At 43.2% G+C, this 25,532-nt stretch overlaps 1 protein-coding gene across 5 annotated transcripts in view; it reads left to right on the top strand.

Moving 5' to 3' along the window:
- Pcnx1 (pecanex 1) overlaps positions 1 to 25,532 on the top strand; it is a 150,816-nt gene that overhangs the window by 103,580 nt on the left and 21,704 nt on the right. For all 5 annotated transcript variants that reach the window (XM_052739404.1, XM_052739403.1, XM_052739401.1 and 2 more), the window contains 12 exons: positions 1,419 to 1,590; positions 2,147 to 2,257; positions 5,440 to 5,531; positions 7,666 to 7,775; positions 8,332 to 8,437; positions 11,090 to 11,182; positions 15,755 to 15,905; positions 17,383 to 17,524; positions 18,480 to 18,657; positions 19,377 to 19,485; positions 20,192 to 20,321; positions 23,785 to 23,843. In XM_052739404.1, the coding sequence (XP_052595364.1) occupies positions 1,419 to 1,590; positions 2,147 to 2,257; positions 5,440 to 5,531; positions 7,666 to 7,775; positions 8,332 to 8,437; positions 11,090 to 11,182; positions 15,755 to 15,905; positions 17,383 to 17,524; positions 18,480 to 18,657; positions 19,377 to 19,485; positions 20,192 to 20,321; positions 23,785 to 23,843 (1,453 nt within the window). The remainder of the gene's footprint in view (positions 1 to 1,418; positions 1,591 to 2,146; positions 2,258 to 5,439; positions 5,532 to 7,665; positions 7,776 to 8,331; positions 8,438 to 11,089; positions 11,183 to 15,754; positions 15,906 to 17,382; positions 17,525 to 18,479; positions 18,658 to 19,376; positions 19,486 to 20,191; positions 20,322 to 23,784; positions 23,844 to 25,532) is intronic.

Below are 25,532 nucleotides of genomic sequence, written 5' to 3'. Positions count from 1 at the left end.
TTGTGTTTGATGTTCCTTTTTTATTAGAAGTTAGTGCATTTGGGGGTGGGAATAACCTTAGTGCATCCATCATGCAAGGATGGTATGGTACTGATTTACCCTCCTGCTGGTGGTGTGAACTTTGATCTTTGAGGTGAGGATATAGTTTGAGTTTTCTTCAGATCTGCAGTGTTAATGTTTGGGCTGGACCAGGCTTTCATGGAGGCCAGAGATGTCATATACATTGTAGGAACCTCTCCAACTTCTCCCAAGTAGATGCTAGTATCACTGCTGCCTGTAAGAACGTGTCTACAACTGTCAAATGTCCTCTAGGAAGCAAACACCCTCTCTGTCCGAGCTTCTACTCGCTCTACTGTCGTCATTGTTACTCGTGTGCTTCTAAGTCTATTATTGGGAAGTCCTTTGAGTCTGTATGATATCTTAGTGTTCCACAAACTTCTACTAATTTTTTTATGTCTACTGGTTTCTTATTCAAGTCAGATATTGTTTGATAGTAGCTAGATAGTGATTTTCTAATTCCATTATCCTATGTTAGTTTATTTCTTACTAAAAGCGATAGATAGTTTTGTCTTCTGTCTTAACTGATTACTTGTGGTGTTGATAATGAACCCAGGACCTTGTGCTCAGAGACAATCATTGCACTACCTCTGAACTGTACTGGGGCCCTTTCTCTGTCTCTCTGTCTATGTGTGTATACATGCACGCGCACATGCCGCACGTGCGTGCGTGTGTGTGTGTGTGTGTGTGTGTGTGTGTGTGTGTGTGTGTGTGTGTACTGGTGGGTGTATTACAGTGGACTGTAATGGTACAGTGCTTGCTTTGGTACCTAGGTTGTCCTTCACTTGGCCATTTGAAGCCCATCAGACTGTTCTGTGTCCTTTGACATAGCCCTGTGATACTTTAATGACTTTTTCTTTTCCAAAATAGCAGTGATTGTGATCCAGGTTGGATTTATATTCTCCTAATGGCTCCAACTGTCTTGTCTTTCCTATGAAATTCCAGCTCTTCTTTGTAAACACTATTTGTAAACTAAGATCAGGATGCTAGTAACCATATTACTAGAATTTATTGTGTCTAGGTCCTCTCAGTGGGTAAAGATACACTCATTTGTATGTGTATACTTCTCTTGGATCTATTTATAATGCCCATTAAAAATGATGAGTTCATTTTTAATTGAATGAATTTTAATTAAATTAAATTTAATCTGTTGATAGCTCTGATTTCTGATGATACCACAGGACTCATTCGATTCCTCCCCCTTTCTGTATTTGCCCTCAACATTTTTCTGCAACCATCAGAAACCTGCCTTTCATATGGAAATGGTTCAAACCATTAGAACATAAGCTATTAATGACCTTAGGAGTGAGTTTTGGCTTTCAAAATGAACTGAACTGACAGTGCAAATGTATTGTTTACAGGGTCATAATCGTATCATTGCCTACAGTAGGCCAGTTTACTTCTGTTTATGTTGTGGTCTTATTTGGCTCTTGGATTATGGCAGTAGAAACCTAACTACAAGCAAGTTCAAATTATATGGAATAACTTTCACCAATCCACTGGTGCTTCTATCAGCCAGGGATTTGGTTATAGGTGAGTCATCTTGAAGATATCTCTCATCTTAACATTAGTTTATTTGTTTGCAAACAGTTGACTGATAAATAGAGATAACCAGCTAGCTCATTTTGCTTACTCTACTCCTGTCTGAGAAACGGCTATAGAGCTACTAAGAATGAAAAGGTTAATGGTGAATAAATATAGTAATTCTGTTCTTGAAGAGGATGCAGGATAAAGATTAAGATTATTATTATTATTGTTGTACATTTTAGGTTCATGTTATGTAAAAAATGGTTGAAATGATTTTTTTCCCCATGTGCTGGAAATTGAATGTAGGGCCTCATGCTTACCAGACAAGTGCTCTATCACTGAGCTGTATCCCAGCCCCTTAAGATGATTTTAAAAGGTATTTTTTTTATAAGTGGGAGAATTTAATATCCAATCAGCTGTGTGGCAACAGTAATTTTAGATCATATCTTTTAACAGTCACACAGTAGGAAATGTTAAATTTGACCTCATTGCATATGGGCTTTAACTTAACAAGAGAATGGATGCAGTGTTTTTTTTAATAACCTTCTCTTTCCTTCCATAGTGTTTACACTCTGTTTCCCAATAGTATTTTTCATTGGTCTCCTGCCTCAGGTGAACACTTTTGTAATGTACCTTTGTGAACAATTGGACATCCATATCTTTGGTGGGAATGGTGAGTATATTACAGTTGCTGTGATATGGTTTGTGAAGTAACAATCTGAACATTAAAATACTTCTCTACTTTTCATTTTAGAATTGAGATTAGCAAAGAAAAGGTACTTATTTAATAATTGAAGGCAGAAGGCAGCTAGTAGTAGTTAAGAAAAATGGTCAGGTCTACTATTATTTAGAAAGGTCCAGGAATAGCAGATTCAATGTGTAGGAAGTAACAAAATAATTTGCAAAAAGAAAGTTGTAGAATAGTCCATGCCCCCGACTCCCATTCATAGGTGATATGTTCCAAGCTACACTGTGGCTATACCTGTAGACACTGCAGATAATAGGAACCTGTATGGACTGTTTTTCATGTATTGTACCTGCATACCTGTGATAGAGTTTAATATAGACATTAGACACAGTGAAGTAAGTAACAATAACTAATAATGAAATAGAACAGTTATGCAGTTTATCCAGCCAGCCTAGCTGCAAGTGTGAGCTTGTTTGGTGGGAAACCCTGTCTTTAGACAGTGATGCAGAAGATGACACCAGCACCCTCCTCTGGCCTCAGCATGCATTTGTGCACACAGATGCATGCACCTGCACACTCACATGCTACAACCCGAGGATGACACCTGCACCCTCCTCTGGCCTCAGCATGCATTTGTGCACACAGATGCATGCACCTGCACACTCACGTGCTACAACCAAGTAAAAGTTATGGGATGTGGCCTCTGTCTTACATTCTCTGGGATTTTTCTATGGAATGTATTTGGACTGTAGATGCCCATAGGTAATAGCACCTGTGGAAAGTAAAGCTGCAGAAAAGGAAGGGCTGCTGTGGAGGGTTTACCTGAGATCTGGATGCACCGTCAGATGTTTATAACATCATCTGTGCTGAGCACGTTGAGGTCTGATTGTACTTGGATTTTGTACTGGGGTGCACATTTGGTATGTCCATGTATTTGCTTTCAGAGTCAAGGCCAGAATCTAAAAAACACTTTGTTAAATCAGCTTTTAAGATTTGTCTCTGTTTTTAGAGTAGAATATGTATGCATTAATCGGTAACTTAGAAAAACAATTTTCCTACCATGCATGTATTTTATCTTTAAAAAAAATCTGGCCGGGTGGTGGTGGCGCATGCCTTTAATCCCAGCACTTGGGAGGCAGAGGCAGGCGGATCTTTGTGAGTTCGAGGCCAGCCTGGTCTAGAGAGCGAGATCCAGGAAAGGCGCTAAGCTGCACAGAGAAACCCTGTCTCGAAAAACCTAAAAAAAAAAAAAAAAAAAATCTGGGGCTGAAGAGATGGCTCAGCAGTTAAGAGCACTGGCTGCTCTTCCAGAGGTCCTGAGTTCATTTCTTAGCAACACATGGTGGCTCACAACCATCTATAGTGGGATCTGATGCCCTCTTCTGGGATAAAGGTGTAGAACACTCATATACACAAAATAAATCTTAAAAAAAAAAAAAATCCACTGTTAATCTGGAAGATAGTGGCCTGCAGAACTCAACAGCAGCACTGGTGGCAGCCACTGTAGTTGAGATAGCATGTTCTTCATCACGTAACGTTTTGTGGAAAGAAGAGTATGTAAACAGAGGAAATATTCAAAAGGAATGCCATTAACTTTATATTTATAGTTCATTTTCTTTACACTTCACATTTGTGATCCTCATTGGCCTTCTACAAACATGCACTGAAATCATCTCTTGATAAAATGTTGACGGCATGGCTTAATTTTCAACTTGATGTGCATAGGATGGAGCGTGTGGTGTGTGCATGTACCTGTGTGCGTGATTACATGCTGAGGCCAGAGGAGCAGGTGGAGTGTCTCCCTCTCTACCTGCTGCCTTGATCAGGGCCTCTCTCTGAATCAGAAGCTCACACTTTGAGCTGGGTTGACTGGCCAAGGAGCTCTCAGGATGTGGATTCCGTCTGTCTGCTCCACAGTGCTAGAATTATGGGCACGTGCAGACATGCCCAGCCTTTTATGTGGGTTCTGGGGATTGGAACTCAGGTCCTCAGGCTTACCCAGCAAGTGCTTTTACTCACTGAGCCATCTCTCCAGCTGACCTGGCTGACATTGTAACTAGAAGATAAAACTTTCTGTGTACTATACTAGCATGTTTTCTCATGTTTGAATGTGTGTGATTTAAAACAGCTGATGTCGTCAGTTCAGCTTAGTGGGTAGAAGGTGGTGTCAGTATTTAAGGACCTGCTGTTGGTTTGATGCCGAGCACATGGAGAGGGCTCTGTGTAGGTGACTTAGAGAGTGATGGACTTTGTCATTGTAAGTTACAGTGTGCAGAGTGTTAGGTTTTTAATAAGAAATGAATATCCCCTCTGGATTTCCCTTAGATCACTATGTAAAACTCCATTAAGGAACTCTCAGCCATATTTTTAATAACAAGTAACTCTTAACTATGCCTGCTTCTTATTCCTAGTAATCTGTTGGGTCAGTTACTTGTTGTTGACATTTTTAGTAGTCAGATTTACACATTTTTGTGTGAATTGATCAGCAAATGGAAATACAGATTTAATGCTGTGGGTATTACATGGAAAGATATTTTCATTGGTTAATTAATACCTCCAGTTTATTTCAGGCCTTTGCAAGCTTTGTTTTCTAATACATCTTATTAGTGTAAGATACATTTTTTTTCAAAAAGGGTTATTTTATTTTTAATTAGTGATAATGTGAGTGACTGTAGAGGCCAGAGGCATCAGATCCCCTGGAGCTGGAGTTACAGGTGGTTTTGACTGTCTGATGTGGATGCTAGGAACCAGATTGTACATGAGCAACACATATTCTTAAAACTGAGCCAACTCACCAGTCCCCAAGATACATTCTGAAGCCTATTAGAGGTAAAAATGTTTCTTCTGAGATTCTGAGGTAAATATATTTTATCATAGATTGAAGATCGCAAGTAAGACATGATACTTGTGATTTGAGCACTTTGGAGGGTGAGGCAGGAGAATTGCTGAGAGTGGTAAGCCATCCTGAACTAAGAGTGAGACTGTCTCAACAAAATACTGGAGACCGGAAGTCTTTGTTATGTCAAAGCTAATGAAAAAGATGAGGTAGCTGGATGTTTAAAAGTCACACGAGGAGATAGTATTGTGCTACTTGATAGGCTTTTTTGTGCGTTTGAGGTTTTACTGTGGGTGTCTCTAAAGTCCTGATTTCTCCTCTTCCTGTCCAGCCACCACCAGCCTGCTCGCAGCGCTGTACAGTTTCCTCTGCAGCATTGTGGCCGTGGCCTTGCTGTATGGGCTGTGCTATGGAGCTTTAAAGGTAAACGACAGACTAGTGTGCTCTGTGTCTGCAGCACATCTCCACTGGAATGCTTAGAACTGACGGCTGATTCCATCCTGCCCTGCTTGAGACACTTTATCACGAACTTCCTGCCTTCTAATGCTGATCTATACTCCTACTCTGTTTTACTTTGAATTTTAAAGCAATTTGATAATCAGTCATTATTAGAGGAAAATTCTTTTCCATACAATAATCCTAAGTTACTACTTAAGAGTGTGTTAAAACCAGACTCACCTGGAAGAGAGGCAAGCATGGTATTGCAGAATTTGCAATTAGATGTCTATTTCTGGTTAAGAATATATGTAGCTACTACCTGTCATCAGGATTTATTCACGTTTATAAGAACATGTTTTGGTTGGGGTGTAGCTCAGTGGGAGAGTGTTTGCCTAGTGTGCTCCAGGCCCAACAGAACAACAAAACAAAAGGAGCCCAGGGGCATGCCAGTAGACGGGGCATGCCAGTAGACGGGGCATGCCAGTAGATGGCACTGAAGCCCACTGTTGCTTTGATTTTTGGAGATGGCATCGAGCCCATGAGCCCCCTTCGGCAATTCTAACAGTGGTTTATAACCCCTCACATAGTTCTGGATTCTTGTCTGTTTTGGTGTTTATTTTTAATTAAAGCAAGATAATGAGAAAATAATAAGGTTCAAAGATCTGTGAGAAGTGACTCCCTTTCTGCTTCATTTTGTCTATTGTTTATGGAGTGCCTACTGTATAAGAACAGTGCTAAAAGCCATTTCCTGTCTGTGAGGAGCTTGTAGGTCAGCCAGCATGCGGAGGCCAGAGTAATGAAGGCTAAAAGCCATCTGAGCTTCTGGTCCCATCCTCAAAGGCTGTGTATTTCACTGAGGCTAGATCCCAGCAGTACATTTGGGGACTATATGGAAAAAGAAAAGAGCTAGAAACAGGGTCTAGCTTGAACCGAGGGCTAGATAATGGCACCTACTAGATGATAGAGGAAATCCTGGAGTTTAAGAATGAGGGGTTTTGCCGGGCGGTGGTGGCGCACGCCTTTAATCCCAGCACTCGGGAGGCAGAGCCAGGCGGATCTCTGTGAGTTCGAGGCCAGCCTGGGCTACCAAGTGAGTTCCAGGAAAAGGCACAAAGCTACACAGAGAAACCCTGTCTCGAAAAACCAAAAAAAAAAAAAAAAAAAAAAAAAAAAAATAAGAACGAGGGGTTTTAACAAGGGGTGAGCACTTTATTTGCTCAGATTTACGAGGTCTAGAGGCACATAGTAGTAGTAGTCGTGTAGAAAGAGATTTCTGTTCATGCTTGGGAGATAGAAAAGTCATCAACAGAACGAGTCATTGAAGACTGCTACTGTGGATTGGCGAGAGAAAAGTGAGTTTGAACCCTGAGAGATGATAGGGTTTAAATGTTAGATAAAATAGAGACCCACAGGGAACAGAGAGAGAGGCATAAGAGTCTGAAAGGTTTTTATGGGATTTGGTACCTGATAGACTATCAATGACTTAACAACAGTAGTTTCTTTGGCCTTTTGAGGAAGAAAACTAAAATAAGTTAAAGTTTGAAAGGAATTAAGGAAATGTACTTTGTACTTTCTAGAATATAGCTGTGAAGCATGTGGATATGATACGGGCTGGGCTCTAGTTTTGTTTTTTTAAAAGATCTGAGGGTTGATTTACATTTAAAGGTAAAGGGGAAAAATAAACCAACTATAAAATGAGCACTACTTAAAATGTGAGAGATGATAGCAACAGATATGAGAAATTATTCCTAATATAAATAAAACTTTAATACTGAGAGAGAGAGAGAAGCTGAACCTTTCTTAAGAAGAAAGAAATCTAGTGTCTAGATCCCAGGTCTCCAGAAAACAATAACTAATGTGGGATGGTATTGCTTGAGACAGGCAGAGTTGGGAGTTCAAAGCTATTTACATCTACATAGCAAATGTGAGGCCAACCTGAGCTACATGACACCCTTTATCAAATGAAAAAAAGTGGTATTTCATTTGGAATAAAGTACAGTTACTAATAAAGCTAAAACATTTTAAACTTTATATTTGCTGTTTCTAAAATGTTGATGTCAGAGAATTATATGCTAGGTCATAAGTTACAAGCATCTTTTTCTCTGAATTTTTTCCTCAGGATTCATGGGATGGCCAGCACATTCCAGTGCTTTTCTCCGTTTTTTGTGGTTTGTTAGTGGCCGTGTCCTATCATCTCAGCCGACAAAGCAGTGATCCATCTGTCCTCTTGTAAGTGAGATCAGTCATTACTGTTGAACATTTAAAAGTATGTTGGTATTTCTATAGTCCCTACAGCTCCTTTCTTAGTGCCTATCAAGTGGTACCAATGTGTGTGTGTGTGTGTGTGTGTGTGTGTGTGTGTGTGTGTGTGTGTGTTTGTGTACGTACATGTACCCATGGAAGCCAGAAACATCATATCTGCTAGAGCTGGAATTACAGGTGGTTGGAGCTACCTGTCCAACCACCTGATGTAGGTGCTGGGAATTGAGTTCTGGTCTTCCACAAGAGCAGGATGTGCTCTTAACTGTTGAGCTGTCTCTAGTCCCATGGTGGTTGTTTTTTGTTTTGTTTTGCTTTTCTTCCCAAGTTTTAATGACAGTATTTTCACTTTATGCTTATTTTTGCCAAAATAAATAAACTTTTTAGAATTTGCATGTCTCAATGATTAAATATAGTTGGATTATTTGATTTTATATCACAAACAACTTTGCTGTTTAAATTGCTTGGTTTCAAACTTCATATATATTTTCTATTAAATACTTTCTCTTATTTTTTTCAAACAAAGCTCTTTGATGCAATCCAAGATTTTTCCAAAAACTGAAGAGAAAAACCCAGAAGACCCCCTGTCTGAAGTGAAAGACCCACTGCCGGAAAAGCTTAGCAATTCTGTTGTAAGTGTACCTTTTTAAAACATGACAACACGTGTGGCGATGATTGCGATATATAGTGAATACTTTTGAAAGGCCTTAGTAATTGGAGGAAATACAGTGGTGTTAAATATTGTTCATTGTGTCCAGTCCAGATTTTAACATACTACTTTAGCATCCAAAAGTCCAGAAGAGTCTAGACCAAAATCTAAGACTGTTGGAGCGCTGACGTGATCGCACAGAGGAAAACTACACATTTGATCTGATATGATCAATCACAGGCTCACTTCCCATGCTATTTACTGTTAGCTTCTGACTGTTAGGCACACAGGAAAAAGTTAACTTTATTTATTTTTATGTGTGGCTCATCTCCCCAAAGTATGTCATGTTATATGTGGAAATATTCCCAAATCTGCAAACATCCAGTCTCTCATACTTCTGGTCCTACACATTTTGGATAGCAGATAGTTCACCTGCATAAGAAAGGTCCTGTCCTCACACTTGGTCTCAGTATAGAAGAGTATGTCAGAAGGTTTCATGTCAAGCGAAATTACGTCATTTCATTAATCGTAGAAATGTCCGCCCTCCTCGGGAACAAGGAACTGAGAGTTGACTACAGCAGTAGTCACACTCTCTCCTCATTTCACTTTCCCTGGTTTCAGCCATGAAATAAATAATCTGTAAGTTTTGATTTGTACACCACTGAGTAGCAGGATGAAATGTTGCAGTGTTCCACCCAGATGTGGCACGTACTCTCATCCAAAGTCTCTGCCATGTGCACCACCACCACCAGTCAGTTACTTAATAAGCATCTTGGTTATGGGTATAGCTGTAGGATGAAGTCCCAGCTGTAGTTTTAGGTGTCTGTGAGGATCATGGAACTTACTAGCTATGGGTAAGGGCAGACTACTACATCAACTGTTTAACCTAAGTTAGATTTTGTTATTATTCCTGTTGATTAGAAAACATAACCCATGTTGTGCTTCATTCTCAAGGGTAACATAAAAAGTGTGTTTGGGGCCGGGGAGGTGGCTTGGCAGTTGAGAGCACTTGTTGCTCTGCTGAGGGCCTGGGCTCAGTTCTCACCACCCCCATGGCAGCTTGCCACTAACTGCCTCTAACTCCAGTTCCAGGAGATCCAGCACCTGGTTTCTGCAAGCACTGTGCACATGCTATAGACAGACATGCATATAGGCAAAACTCCTATACACATAAATACATAGACAATTTTAAAGACGGGGTTTCCAGGTCAAAGAAAAGAACAGTCTACTAACGTCTACTTAGAGTATTCTCAGTTCAGTTAGTGATTCATCATGACACTTTATTCACTTGGATAGTGGATTCTAGAAGTTCATATCCGTTTTGTAGAACAAAACACACCTTTTTCTGTTTTATTTTAGATTGTTTTTCTATTGTTGTGCTGGAGATTGAACCCAGAATCTTACTGCTTGCAAAGCAAACACTCTGCTATCAAAACTATGTCCCCAGTCCCCTCATTGTAGATTATTTATGTCTGAATGATGAACTTACCTAGGTATTCATTGGACATAATATTTATTTTCAGTGAACATGACTTCACAAATTCTTTAGAAAATCAGAAGTAACAAACTACCTCAAGATAAAATTGAAGCAACTTCTCTTCTGATTTTAGTTTCTGTGTTCACGTTAAGCAGAGTGGAATGTTAAATGCAGCTTGTTATGTCCACTCATCACTAGATGGCCAGGAATAGCAAGAGGATCCTCTTTTTTACTACAGAGTTGAGCATGCTTCTAAAAATTCAAAATCTGAAATGCTCCCAAACCACTGTTGAAAAAAAAAACAAAAAACAACGTGGATTTTAGAACATTTTTTATTTCAGATTTTTCGGTTCAGGGATCCTCAACTGCAGAGTGCACACAAGTACTCCAGGCTGAATGGATTCTAGAATGGATTTGGGTCCTAAGTTCAAATAAGGGATTCTCAGCCCTGTTAGACGACAGAAGGAGCCCAATCTCAGGAAAAAGCAGAAGTGTGTGTGCAGTTTTGATGCCTCAAGAGATCAGCTCTGATCTTTTTTTTTTTTTTTTGGTTTTCCAAGACAGGGTTTCTCTGTGTAGCTTTGTGCCTTTCCTGGAACTCACTTGGTAGCCCAGGCTGGCCTCAAACTCACAGAGATCCGCCTGCCTCTGCCTCCCGAGTGCTGGGATTAAAGGTGTGCGCCACCACCGCCCGGCCAGCTCTGATCTTTTTTGTCAAGAAAAAAGCAAAACATACTGACCAGTGAGGGGAAATCCTCTAAAAGACTGTATGGTCACAGCATTAGAAACTAGGTGTGCTTTTGTGTCCTTGACATACAGGACTAAACTCTGAGGAAACCCTAAAATAGAAGAAACTTAAGGAGGAAAATAAGATTTATTCTATATGATTGTTTTACATAAGAAATACCTAGAAATGCTGAAAGTGTATCAGTGCAAAATTACTTCTTAAACTTTACCAATTGGGAAAAAATGGGATTTTTTTTTTTAATTGTATGTAAAGAGAAGTATGGTGGCATTGGGAGGCAGAGCAGGAGAATTGGGCATTCAGGGTCATTCATTCTCAGCTACTAACAAGTTGGAGCCTGCCTGGATTACCTGAGACCTATCTTAAAAACCAAGAAGTATGTAATAGTTTAATGACTTCCCTCTGTCCGCCAGAGTGAGCGTTTGCAGTCCGACCTGGTGGTGTGTGTCGTCATCGGTGTGCTGTACTTTGCTATCCATGTGAGCACCGTGTTCACGGCATTGCAGGTAAGGAGTCCCCTGGTTGGAGTTGGTAGGAGGTGACTAACGTTGCTGAGGTGTGACACTGTGGCACTGAAGTACTTGAGTTGTTTGTTTTGTTTGGGGTGATTGTTTGTTTTTAGTAGTAAGTTTTGTTCCTTTACATTTTTATACACATATACTATATGTTCTTGTCATCCCTCCCCAACCTTCCTCCAACCCTACCAGCCCTCCCCCAGATCTCTTTCCCCTTCTCATGATTGATTTTGTTTAGTGTCCTGGGTCATTGACCCAGGGCCTGAGTTTGGAACTAATTATGAGAACCCGGTGGGCTTCTCGTGGGTACACAACTGAATACTGTGTCCCTCTCTTCGAGAGTCTGTTGGGGGCCACAGTTCAGCAGTGGTAGGACCCGTCCTCTCCCCATCCCTAGCTGACTGTTAGGAGGGCCTGACTTCTGTGAACCCAGGGCTAGCATACACAGCTGGTGCCTTCAGGAGTATATACGTTTTTAAGTATTTTATCCAGTTTTCTCTGGGCTGTAAATCTTTGTGAGTGGCTTAGGAGGTGAACTGTGTGCAGTGCTCACGTCCTCACTGCAGTCACTGAGGTGAACTGTGTGCAGTGCTCACATCCTCACTGCAGTCACTGAGGTGAACTGTGTTCAGTGCACATGTCCTCACTGCAGTCACTGAGGTGAACTGTGTGCATTGCTCACGTCCTCACTGCAGTCACTGAGGTGAACTGTGTGCAGTGCTTACGTCCTCACTGCAGTCACTGAGGTGAACTGTGTGCAGTGCTTACGTCCTCACTGCAGCCACTGAGGTGAACTGTGTGCAGTGCTCACATCCTCACTGCAGTCACTGAGGTGAACTGTGTGCAGTGCTCACGTCCTCACTGCAGCCACTGAGGTGAACTGTGTTCAGTGCTTACGTCCTCACTGCAGCCACTGAGGTGAACTGTGTTCAGTGCTTACGTCCTCACTGCAGCCACTGAGGTGAACTGTGTGCAGTGCTTACGTCCTCACTGCAGCCACTGAGGTGAACTGTGTGCAGTGCTTACGTCCTCACTGCAGCCACTGAGGTGAACTGTGTGCAGTGCTCACGTCCTCACTGCAGTCACTGAGGTGAACTGTGTGCAGTGCTCACGTCCTCACTGCAGCCACTGAGGTGAACTGTGTGCAGTGCTTACGTCCTCACTGCAGTCACTGAGGTGAACTGTGTGCAGTGCTTATGTCCTCACTGCAGCCACTGAGGTGAACTGTGTGCAGTGCTCACGTCCTCACTGCAGCCACTGAGGTGAACTGTGTGCAGTGCTCACGTCCTCACTGCAGTCACTGAGGTGAACTGTGTGCAGTGCTCACGTCCTCACTGCAGCCACTGAGGTGAACTGTGTGCAGTGCTTACGTCCGCACTGCAGTCACTGAGGTGAACTGTGTTCAGTGCTCACATCCTCACTGCAGCCACTGAGGTGAACTGTGTTCAGTGCTCACGTCCTCACTGCAGCCACTGAGGTGAACTGTGTGCAGTGCTCACGTCCTCACTGCAGCCACTGAGGTGAACTGTGTGCAGTGCTTACGTCCTCACTGCAGTCACTGAGGTGAACTGTGTGCAGTGCTTACGTCCTCACTGCAGCCACTGAGGTGAACTGTGTGCAGTGCTTACGTCCGCACTGCAGTCACTGAGGTGAACTGTGTTCAGTGCTCACGTCCTCACTGCAGCCACTGAGGTGAACTGTGTTCAGTGCTCACGTCCTCACTGCAGCCACTGAGGTGAACTGTGTGCAGTGCTCACGTCCTCACTGCAGTCACTGAGGTGAACTGTGTGCAGTGCTCACGTCCTCACTGCAGCCACTGAGGTGAACTGTGTTCAGTGCATATGTCCTCACTGCAGTCACTGAGGTGAACTGTGTGCAGTGCTCACGTCCTCACTTAACTGCTGACTGCAGACTTCATTTCCTGTCCGTGAATTCTTCCAGAGGCTCCCCAGCTGTTCCCTAAATGACATCTAGTTTTCCACAGAGCAAGTGATCCTAGAGAAAGCCCCAGCCAAAAGGCACTCTTAAAATCTCCTCTCAGATGGCCTCCCACCCTTCTTATCCTCTTGCTCACGAAGACTGCCCGGTACAGCATGGGCAGCAAATCCAGAGCTGCAGACTCCAGGAAGTCCCGCCATGGGGACCATGTTGGAGGCTGGCTGCCCTCATGATTCATATCCCTCCTGTATGCAAGATGGGTCTTTTCTGCTAACCCCTCCAGACCTTACCGATTGCATTGGAAGAGTGGAGTCTTGTTATCTAGGCAAGGTCAGGGATGGGTGAGCAGCTCCGGCTCTGCTCCTCCTGTGCAGTTCCACACAGGCAGGTCTTCCATCTGAATGCCACCTTGTCCCTTGCCAGCCTGGTCTACAGAGCGAGTTACAGGACAGCCAGGAATACACAGAGAAACCCTGTCTTGAAACCAACCCCCTCAAAAAAAAAAGAGAGAGAGAGAGAGAGAGAAGTATGTTGAGGCCTTTGTTATAAAGCTGTGCATAGTGCTCAGGCTTATGGATGCAGCTGTTATTCTTGAGAGCATCCCTATCGTCTGATCTGTACCACTTCTGCTTGGTTCTGACCGGCTGGTTTCCCCTACACTCTTGAGTTTTGATATCCTGATTGTGTGTCCGTGCAGAATTTTCTTCACAGTTTTACGCGTGTACACTTCACTTGTGGCCACTCTTACCTCCTAGCTCCCTGCCACCCCCCTACCTCACAAATCTCTGTATTCATGGCTGCTTGTTTTGCTTTGTGACCTACCAAGATTGACCAGGGCCGTCTGTATGACAGTGGGGTTAGAGCTATCCATCGGAGTGTGGTGAGCTCTCAGCAGACTCTCCCAGAATCTGTCCATAGCCAGTAGTTCAGAGGTAAAGGGTAGAGCCCCGCCGCTCCCTCCTCCGTCTGTGACTAGTTGTGGCCCCAGTGGGTTAAGGATCATAGCAGTTCTCTGGGTCTGATGGGCGGTGTTTCAGAACCCTTCCTCTTCTCCGGCTCTTCCTCCCACAGCGTTCCCTGAGCTGTCCATCAGTACTGTGTGTTGCTTGTTCAGAGTTGGGCCCGCATCTCTGGCTTGTTTTCTGCATTTTGGGCAGAGTCTCTCTCTGTGTTCACACTGTTCACCGTAGGAATAGGCTTTCCTGGTTAAGGCTGGGAGCTGCTTTTCTCTATAGGTGTAAGCATAGGTATTTGGAAGGCAGTTTGCTGCTATGTCCGTATAGTTAACCATCAGTAATTCTTGCCCTGCGTGAGCCTACCACCTCCCCAGACATGGTTGTTAGCCAGGCATACAGTAGCAGACATTGGTCCTTCCACACCCTCTCTGGAGCAGGTCTTGAATGCATTCAGAGAGCCATATGGGAAATTTTGAGTGGATGCCAACAGTGCAAATTTTACCTTGTTAGGTGTTACATTTTGTGTTTCCAAATACTTGAACATTGTCTCTAGATACTGTTACGCATTTGTTAACAGTGTGATCCCCTCAGGTCTTGGCTTTTTGTTAAAGCAGTTTCTGAGGTGGGACAGGGGCCCAGTTTTTGCTAGACTGTATTTCTCACCACTAAGGATAAGCACCCTTTAGGCCTTGATGTGTGTGAACCTTGGTATTTCCCAGGCTTGCTTGTAAGGGTGGCACTCTTGCCGTCGTGGGAGAGTGCTGTGTGCTGTCTTGGCCGATCCCCTCCTGTGGTTCCTCATAGTCTCCTCACGTGTGCGGTTCCCATTCCCGTGAGTACTTGAAGGGCTGTCTGTAATCTCAAGGGTCTCCTCTGTTGGCTCCCTTAGCTTCATGGTCTCTGCTGGTGAAGTCCCAGTTCTGAGAGTCCCTCCCCTTGGAGCCATGAGTGGGGCAGGCACAGCCCCCTTTCTTGGTTCCCTTTCCTCTGGGCACAGGCTTCTTTCTGTAGATCTTACCTAATACAAAGCACTGGGTCGTGTTTTATTCAGTTTTGGTTCTTTGGGATAGGAGGGTAAGGCGCTGGTACTCCACTCGGGCAGAGGCAAAGGCTCACTCGGTTATTTTAGATTGCTGAGTATGTTTGCAGCAGTTTTTCTTCTCCAGTTTGAACTGTGAATTCCTGAACTCCCTCCGGGTACAGCTGGACACTCCTTCATGTCTAGGGGGCTCCAGGATTTCTAAATGTGTGTGACTTGGTTTTAATATTGGAAGAAATGGTGTTGATTCCTCCTTCTGTGAATCTAGTTATGCAAAGACAAAAGATAAGACCCTTGTTCTGTTCCATTCTGCTCTTCTCTCGGACTGACTCAGCTTCTGCCCCTTTCTCCTCTAGTTCCAACAGTTGAACCCATTGCTCAGACAGTCATAGGGAACATTCTTGAAGCAACAGTTCTAGTCCCTCTCATTGAATGTAGTGTCAGACACCAGAGTAGTTACCATATTTCAGACGTGTAGTAAAGCAGTCAGCTAACGTTCAGTGGCTCATTTGGACAGAAAAAAACTCCGGATACAGAAATGTTAAACTGTATCTTTTCGATTCTAAGGAGCGGGAGCTCTGCAGTGAGCCTGGTGGGCACTCCTAACACCCTGAACTATTTTTCTTTCAGCCTGCTCTCAAGTATGTGCTCTATGCACTGGTTGGCTGTGTGGGGTTTGTAACCCATTACGTGTTGCCTCAAGTACGGAAACAGCTACCGTGGCACTGCTTCTCCCGTCCTCTGCTGAAGACAGCCGAGCACAACCAGTATGAAGTCCGAAGTAAGTGTTTCTGGAACACCCTTGGTCTCGTGGCTCACTTCACCTTGCCCACAGTGACTTAAACGAGTCACGCGTTGGCTGGTGTTTCTTGCGGTGGATTTGAGGCTCCTGGCGAACCGTCTCCTGTAGAGCACCGTCTTCAGCTCGAAGAGCAGTGGCTGTGCTCCAAGACCATCTTCTCAGAGCAGACTTACTGCTCTAACCCTTAGACCCGTCACTGATGCGTCCTGTGTGGGACTTCTCTGTCTAGCAGTCCCTAATCTATATCCAGGCAGCCCAGTCCCCCTCCAGTCTTCTGTTTGAAAGGTTTTAACTTAAGCTTTGGAAGAAGAAAGGCCTTTGTCCCTTATTCCACTAGAGACACTGTCCTACTTAAGAACAGTTAACAAACCTCCCTGCAGTTGCCGTTCAGATTTGGGATAAGGTATAAAATGACTCAGAAAGAGCTAGAAGGCCCGTCCGTTTAGCAAGCTTGCCACTGGAAGCTGAGTCTTCCTTGTTCATTAGCCCTGTGATGGCCGTGCCTATACACAAGTGCCTAAATCAGCCCGGTTTGCCTCCTGGGTCTACAGCGAACTGCTATAAAGAGGGTGACTCACCCAGTCGTTTAAGGACGAGTTGATAGTTTTGAAGAACACTGAAACCTTTGAAACTGTATGATAAAGTTGACTTCCAGTCCTCACAATGGGCCTCAGTGCTGACCACTGCTTGGACCCTGGAAAGACAACCAAGTACTAAGGAGCAAGGTGCGATGGAGACCCTTTGGAAATTATGTGCTTTTTTTTCCCCCAATGTATGAGTGCTCTGCATGCACACCTGCATGCCAGAAGAGGGCATCAGATGCCATTATAGATGGCTGAGTCACCGTGTAGATTCTGGGAATTAAACTCAACCTCTGGAAGAGCAGCCAGTGCTCTTAACTACTGAGCCATCTCTCCAGCCCAATATGTGCCCTTTTAATAAGGGAAGGTTACATGAAACTGTAAGAATTGGTATTAGCCTGCTCTCAGCATCAGAAAGACAGTGCAGAGTGAGATGCTTTCTTTCTTTCTTTCTTTTTTTTTTTTTTTTTTTTTTTTTTTTTTTTTTTGGTTTTTCAAGACAGGGTTTCTCTGTGTAGTTTTGGTGCCTGTCCTGGATCTCACTCTGTAGACCAGGCTGGCCTCGAACTCACAGAGACCCACCTGGCTCTGCCTCCCAAGTGCTGGGATTAAAGGTGTGCACCACCACCACCCAGCAAGAAGCTTTCATTTTTTATGATCAACCAATTCTATCACTTTTATAAATAACAGCACCAAATGTATCTAGTTTGTTTTTAAAATCAGTGATTTACTGGTTGTACAGTACTGGTTTCTTAGGTTTCTTTGTGCCGATAGCGTGGAGCTAACTTTGAGTCCTAAGTTCATCCTTCTTGCCGTGTGCCTGCTGCTTTGAACCTTGTATGACCTGTGATCTTCTGGACTTGTTGCCTCCTCAGGTGCAGCCACTATGATGTGGTTTGAAAAACTTCACGTGTGGCTTCTTTTTGTGGAGAAGAATGTCATCTATCCGCTGATTGTCCTCAATGAACTCAGCAGCAGCGCGGAGACCGTCGCCAGCCCGAGGAAACTGGACGCAGAGTGAGTACGCAGTCCTCTGGGCTGCCTCCTCAGCCTGGAGCAGTGTCAGGTGCTGCTGCCAGGCTTCGTGACCTGAGTTCCGTCCTCGGACCCACACAGTGGAAGGAGAGAACCAGCAAGTTGTCCTCTGACCTCCACACGGGCTGTGGCAAGGGCACGCATGCACACACTCATGCAAAATAAATGCAGAAATGTAATTTAAACAATTAAAAAAGGTCGGGCGGTGGTGGCGCACGCTTTTAATCCCAGCACTCGGGAGGCGGAGGCAGGCGGATTGCTGTGAGTTCGAGGCCAGCCTGGTCTATAGAGTGAGTTCCAGGAAAGGCATAAAGCTACACAGAGAAACCCTGTCTCGAAAACAAAAAACAACAACAACAAATTTAAAATAGTTATTTTTTAATATTAGATGGCAAGTTTGGGAGACTGTTGTGTACTGTGTAAATCAGAATATATAGGTGGTCATTTGTCTACATGGTTTTCCTACAGTCATACTCACGAGTTTAGCTCCATGTTATGGCATGTTAGTACATGTTTTTCATGTATTAAATGCAACTATTGTTAAAGTGATAGAAATTAAAAAACTAGAGAACTAGGTTTCAGAACTATAACTTTTATTTTTAAACATGCTTATTTATGTAGAGGATGAAGATTATAGTACATATTAATAAAAAGAATGCTATGTTAGTGCCTTTCAGGATGTGATATGCTTATCCATGGAAATCATTGTTATTATGTATTTATTTCTTGAGACAAAGGAGTTGACACTGAACTCGTGATCTCCTGAGTTCTGGGATTATGGATGTGCATACTCATCTTGCTCTTATAAATCAATTCCAGAGGTTTAAATTTGGTCTGTATCATAAGCTCAGTGAGGACGTGGTAACTTCGGGGTTGCCAGATACTGGCTACTTTCAGCTGCGAGCTGACGGACTGTGCCTCTGTCTGTCTGTGACAGGTTGGGAGCTTTGATGATCACCATCGCTGGCCTGAAGCTCCTGCGGTCCTCCTTCAGCAGCCCCACATACCAGTACATCACTGTCATCTTCACCGTGCTCTTTTTCAAGTTTGACTATGAAGCCTTATCAGAGACCATGCTGCTGGACCTCTTCTTTATGTCCATCCTGTTCAGCAAGGTAATCCATCCCCAGAAGGACATCTGTCTGCAGAGACTCTCACTAAGTGACCCCTTGGTGAGGTCTATGCGGCTGTTTCATTTGACTTACTGGCTTTTAAGTAATAGTCCTCTTCAGTCACCAGTTATTTTGGAGCATATTAAAGCCAGGAAGTAGTGCTTGTCACTGTGGTTCATAAGAGCCAAAGTCAAATGCAGCTTACAGGTCCACCTGTAGCAGTTGAGGTTCAAACAGATGCCTAGTACAAAGAAAATGGCTGTCCAATAGGCAGTGGCCATTCTGTTAGAGAGACTGTTCCCTAGTTTCTTGTGACATTACATTTTGAACATGTTTACTCCGGTTCAAGGGTAGTATGTCCCGGAATAAAATGCATGTGTCTATTAGGGACACCTAGACACCTAGAGTTTCTGCTCAAGGATGGCAATTTCGTTGCTTCTGTCCCTCATTTTGCTTACAGTAGTAGCAATACCGAGACTGCCCAGAAGAGGGCAGATAACTCTTAAAACACCAACCCGTAAGTTTGTGTCTTTACATTTAGAAAAATAATTATGTTTATATTAAAATAATGCCAATGTTTTGGCAGTTGATAAATCTTGTCTTACTACGTGATTGGAAAAAAATTTGAGTGTCATTTCCCTGCTAGGAAGAAGACACATCTTATAGGCCTTTTGTTTTCTGATCGAAGTGTTTTCCTGACAGCTTTTCCTTTCTTCCCACAGCTTTGGGAACTCCTCTATAAACTCCAGTTCGTGTACACCTATGTCGCACCTTGGCAGATCACGTGGGGCTCTGCATTCCATGCTTTTGCTCAGCCCTTTGCGGTACCCCGTATCCTTCACTGCAGTTGATGAGAATGGCCAGTCATATCCTTGATGAGAATGTCAGCCTGCAGTCAGTCTTTACAGCAGACGCGCCAGGATTGTGATAAGCCAGCAAGGCTCACAGGCTCTGGAGAACTGCCTGTCCTGAGGAAGGTTGTGCAGCCCACAGATCGGCCAAACATGAGGAAAGATTAAGGATTTGTAATAAAAAAAAATGCTATTTTTAAATTTTATAGTTAAAATGTAAGCTATGAATATTGTTATCATCTAGGAACTTTTAATGCACTTGGAATAAACAAACAGAACATTTTTCATAACAATCATAATTAAATTTCTGTGTGAAAGTTCCCATCCTCCTTGTGCCTCAAAAGCATTTAAAATAACTGAAGACTCATGACTCCAGCCATGTCTGGATGGAGACTTTCAGTGTTTGCAGTTTAAAAAAAAAAACAACTTCATTACGTGTATTTATTTACTTACATCTGTATGTGTGTGTGTGAGAGAGGCAGACAGACAGACAGACAGACAGACATGTAGAGGTCAGAAGACATCTGGGAAGAGCCAGCTCACTCCTTCCAACATGCATGCTGAGGCCTGTACCTGCGGAGCCATCTCATTTGGCCCCAGACTTTGGTTTGGACCTCGGTGGTCGAGTTGGACCCGGGTATTCCCCCTGTTCCGTTGGGTGTGTCGGTTCCTTAACCGTCCCGTAGACTCGGCCATGCTGTTTGTCCAGGCGCTGGTGTCGGCCTTCTTCTCCACGCCGCTGAACCCCTTCCTCGGCAGTGCCATCTTCATCGCCTCCTACGTGAGACCGGTCAAGTTCTGGGAGAGAGACTATAAGTGAGTAGAGGGGCCGCCGCCACCGCCGCCGCCACCGGAAGCCGGTTCTGTCTTCTGGACCGGGAAGAATGGCCTCACTGTGAAAAGTTATTTTGATTATGATTTGTTGTGATAAAATATTTGTTTTTTTCTAAAAATTTACAATTTTTTTTGTTTGGTTGGTTTTGTATTTTGGTGTTTTGTTTTTCGAGACAGGGCTATTCTGGAGCTCACTCTGTAGACCAGGCTGGCCTCGAATTCACAGAGATCCACCTGCCTCTGCCTCCTGAGTACTGGGATTAAAGGCGTGTGCCAGCTACACCTGTTTTTAAAATTTGAAGATTATTATATAAAGTTGAGGAAATCGATCCTCATTTTTTCATCTGTTTATGTGATTCTTTAAAGTATAGTCCTAATTATACTCTTTTCGGCATTTTCTTCACTGAGGTCTTGGAATTAGTCCCTCACAGTATCACTGTGACATGTGTTAAAATAATGCCAATGTTTTGGCAGTTGATAAATCTTGTCTTACTATGTGATTACACCATTGTAACAGGTATGGTGAGCCACAGAATATTTTCCTCGGACGTTTCTTAGAAATATGTTTCTAGAGGTAACCTTTTGAGATTTCTTTGCTTTTTCAGGAAGAAAGGCTTCTGATAACTTCATTCAGACGCTTTGCAGGTGCAGACTTTGTTCTTTAGACAGGCTGTTTAGTCTGATGCTGAGGACAATCCTTGCCCAGAGCCTGTCCGCACCTGCTCTTATTTAAGCAAAGTTGCTGAAAGAGGCATGCTGAGCATGTATTAACATGTTGGTCTAGAGACAGCATGTTTGGAGTTATAGTTCTCACCATCCCATGATGCCTCTCTCTGTACTGCCATACAGTGGCATTTTTACTCAGGAAAACAGTGGTCTCAGCTTTGGTACAGTGAGCCAGCTTGTAAGCTTGACATTTCTGCACTGGCCCTCATCTAAAGCTGTAGGTGGTGTTTCCCATTTTGGTGAATTTTCATTACTTTCTGTATTCTATTCTTCTAGGCCAACTTCTAGGCAGAAGTTATACTCTGTGATAGCAGTTCATAACAGTTTGTAGCAATATTTTTGGTACCCTTAAACATTCTTGAAATGCCATAGTATTTAAATAGAAGTTTTAGTCAACATTTTTAAAGAAACCCCTTTGCCAGGCGGTGGTGGCGCACGCCTTTAATCCCAGCACTCAGGAGGCAGAGGCAGGCAGATCTCTGTGAGTTCAAGGCCAGCCTGGGCTACAGGGTGAGTTCCAGGACAGCCAGGGTAATTACACAGAGAAACCCTGTCTCAAAAAAACAAAAACAAAAAGAAAAAAAACAAAAAACAACAACAACAAAAAAATCCTTTTAAAAATTCAAGTGTTTATTTATTTAAAAAGAGAAAATGTCCGCTATGTCCATTATTCCAGAACTCAGACTGAAGTATGAGGATTACAAATTTGAAGCCAACTTGGACTAAATGGCAAGACTCTGTCTTAAAAAAAAAAAAATCCATATTAACTTAAGTATCATTTTAAGCTAAGAGTGTTTCCCACCCACCAAATTGTAATGAGATCGCATTGCCTCCGGTTTGGCAAACCTCTAATGTCTTGCTTGCTGGAAGACAGGTTAGGTCCACACTTCCCTGCTTCCGCATCCACTCTTCTTGCAGTGTGTCATTTTGCTGGAAATGAAGGAAGAAAAGTTGTCCTCACAGATACAGAGTTGAAAAGAGAGAAATTAATGTTCTGAGTGTTTTGTCTGCGTGTATGCTTGTGCACTGCATATTGATTGGTACCCGAGGAATTCAGAAGAGGGCATTGGATCCCCTGGAACTGGAGTTAAGGTTGTCAGCCATCATGAGGGTACTGGGGACCCAACTTAGGTTCTCTACAAGAGCAGCCAGTGCTCTTAACCACTGGGCCATCTCTCCAGCCCTAAGAAAGAAGTATTTTAAGACAGTTGTAGGTGTCTTTCTTTGATCTTTCATCAAAACTCAACAAGTAATGGTGGTGTGTTTTTTGTTTGTTTGTTTGTTTGTTTGTTTTGGGGGTTTGTTTGTTTTATGTTTGGTTTTTCAAAATAGGGTTTCTCTGTGTAGCCCTAACTATCCTAGAACTCACTCTGTAGACCAGGCTGGCCTCAAACTCAAGAGATCCACCTGCCTCTGCCTCCTGAGTGCTGGGATTAAAGGCACGTGCCACCACTGCCCAGCAAATAATCATTTCTTAAAAGCTAGTTGTAGGGTGGAGTCTAAACTGAATCTGTGAACGTTTAGAAGTGTGTTTTGTCTAGACTGATCTATTCGTCTTCTTTGAATGAGATTTTTTTACTTGTACATAATTTCTAGCATTTATTGGTCATTTGAAAATGACATGGTTGTTGAGTAAATAAATAGACTCCAAGTGCTGATAGAATCATTGTGTGGCTGTGTAAAAAGGTTTTCACAGTATCACCGATCTCAGAAGAAGAGTAGTGAAGTGTATTGCACTAAGACGCCGTCATACTCATGGTTGAGATACAACTTTTCCAAAATTCCAATTTTTTGCCTGAATTTTGGATTTTGTTATTGAGTTACTGCCATGTTTTCTTTGAAGTGATGGGCTCGCCTTCTCTGTATGATAAATGCCTGTAAAACAACACATCTGAGTCATCTCATACTTTGCTCACATCTTGGAGTAACAGGGGCTTTCAGAGGAAAGCCACCAACCAGTTCAGCATCTAGTGGGGATCATTGCACAAGAAACCTTCCCCGCAGACAGGGCAGCACTTCCGAATCAGTGGGGTGCTCCCTGCATCGTCTCGTTTTCATTATGGGATACTAACATGGCCTGTACCAAGGAGTTGAGAATTCGGACTTTGAGCTTTGCTGCTTCCTTTGGGACATTTCTGGACAGATGAGTTAACTGGTTTCACATGTGTGGCAGTGAAGGCTGGGTACTGTGTGGGCCCCTGCCTCGGTGCATGCTCATCACAGTCTTGTACGGCCATGCTTTGACACTGCCAGTGCGGGTGTCACATGGTGAGAAGCAGCAGACACAGTTTGGTGTTAGGATAGTTCTGACCTGGAAAACCGAGGGTCTTCGGGTCTACCGACTCTGGCCTTCTGTGCCACAGACCCTCTGGGCATTCTAGGTAGGCTTCCATGGTGGTGACTCAGGAGAGCTGTATGCAGTCTGTGGTCGTTTCTTCTGGTCAATTTTTGTTTGCAGTACATTCATAGATACCTTTTTATACTCTGTAATGAAACATGAATGAGGAGAAAGCTGTTTGATTTATGTGTTGTGAAGATATGAAGGAAGAAAATAAAAATTATAACTAAGTCTGTGCTACCAAGTTAATTATCTAATCATAATTTTTTCTCAGATTTTCCTACAGAAGTGAGATTTATCTGTATCTTATAGTTTTTCTCTTGCTTTTATTATTTTTTTAAAGTATAAAATATTAAAAATATTTAATTTTTTTTTCTTCAGCACAAAACGTGTGGACCATTCAAATACCAGATTGGCTTCTCAGCTTGATAGAAATCCAGGTAATAGTCCTGTCTGTAAAGAGGCAAGTCAGCGTTTGCTGTGTGTGTTTGTTCTTGTGTCCATACTCACACGCACATACACGTTCATAGCTTCACCTCTCTCTTACTATAAACTCTAAAGGAGGTTCTGTTTGACACAGGATCTCTGTGTAGCCTAGCCTGGCTTCGAACTTACAGTGTAGTACACACTGGCCTTTAATTCACTATCCTCCTGCCTCAGCCTCCTGGAGGCTTGGATTACAGGCACAAATAATCATTTCTTAAAAACCAGATAGCCTTCACTTTTTTTCCACTTAGCACAGTGTGGTATATGTGACCTAGAGCATATCCAGTGTATATACTCTTCCTTGATAAAATGTCTCTTAAGAATGCCGACATTATTTTAAATTCGCCATTCAAGGACAGTCCTTATGTAAGCTAAGTAGAAATCAGATGAAAACTAGATGAGAATGTTGAGTGTGCCAACATGTGCCCTTACACCTTTCTCCCAAGTGCTAAGTAGATATTAAAATCTAATTTTATTTAATTAATTGTGTGCATAGATGTCCTGGGGGATTTCTAATACCCACCCAAGATGATGCTTCAGTGGGTGGAATTTTGGTGGTGGTATCATTATCCAAAGTTTGGTTCTTAGCTTATTTGGAAAATCTCATTTTATCACCCTATTCCTGGGAACCTTGCTGCTCCAACTGTGCAGGACTAATGAGTCAGTTATTAGCTCAGAGAACTAATTAACATTACTCCCAAATAGAGTAATAGCTGCTGAGGCTCAGATCCAGCGCCTTGACTTTAACTTTTGATTCTGAAGAGTTCCGAATTATCTTACGTGTATTACTAAGGTTTCCATTGCTGTGATAAAATACCCGAGATAAGCAACCTCAAAGGAGGGTGGATGTATTCTGTTCACAGTTTCAGAGGCCTAAGTCTGTGGTTGCCTGGCACCATTGGGCTATGTGCTAAGGGCTTGTGTTGAGATGTGACAGCAGAGTTGCTCATGCCAAGGTGCCAGTCACTCTTTACAGGCATGTCTCCATGCCGTGCTTCCTTCTTTTTTACTTTTGTTTTCTTAATTTTTTGTTTTTAGTACATTCTAAACATAGTTTCCTCTCTCTCCACTCCTCCACTCCCCATACCTCATCCCCCAGATCCACTCCTCTCTTTCCCTTCAGAAAAGACAAGACTTCCTCAAGATATCAGCCGAACATAGCATAACAAGTTACAGTAAGACTAGGCACAAACCTTCATATCAAGGCTGGATGAGGCAACCCAGGAGGAGGAAAAGGGTCCCAAGAGCAGGCATAAGAGTCAGAGACACCCCTCCCACACACACTCCCATTGTTGGGAGTTCCACAAGAACACCAAGACAACCCATAAGGTACATGCAGAGGACCTAGCTCAGACCCATGCAGGCTCCGTGATTTTCGCTTCAGTCCCTCTGAGCCCTGCTTAGTCGGTTCTGAGGGCCATGTTCTCCTGGTGTCCTTGACCCCCTCTGTTTCCTACAGTTCTTTTTCTTCCTCTTCTGTGGAGTTCCCTGAGCCCCAAGAGGGGGTACCCGATGGAGATCTCCAATTTGGGCTCTCTGCCTAATGTTTAGCTGTGGTCTCTGCATCTATCTCCATCAGCTGCTGTGGAGGCCTCTGATGACAGTTGGGCCAGACACTGATCTGGGCAGCTGGCGGCTGGCAT

This window comes from Peromyscus californicus, unplaced genomic scaffold (genome assembly GCF_007827085.1).
Source record: "Peromyscus californicus insignis strain IS unplaced genomic scaffold, ASM782708v3 Scaffold_15__1_contigs__length_86483966, whole genome shotgun sequence".
In the NCBI taxonomy this organism is placed as follows: domain Eukaryota; kingdom Metazoa; phylum Chordata; class Mammalia; order Rodentia; family Cricetidae; genus Peromyscus; species Peromyscus californicus.
This window is presented reverse-complemented; position numbering and strand designations above follow the sequence as displayed.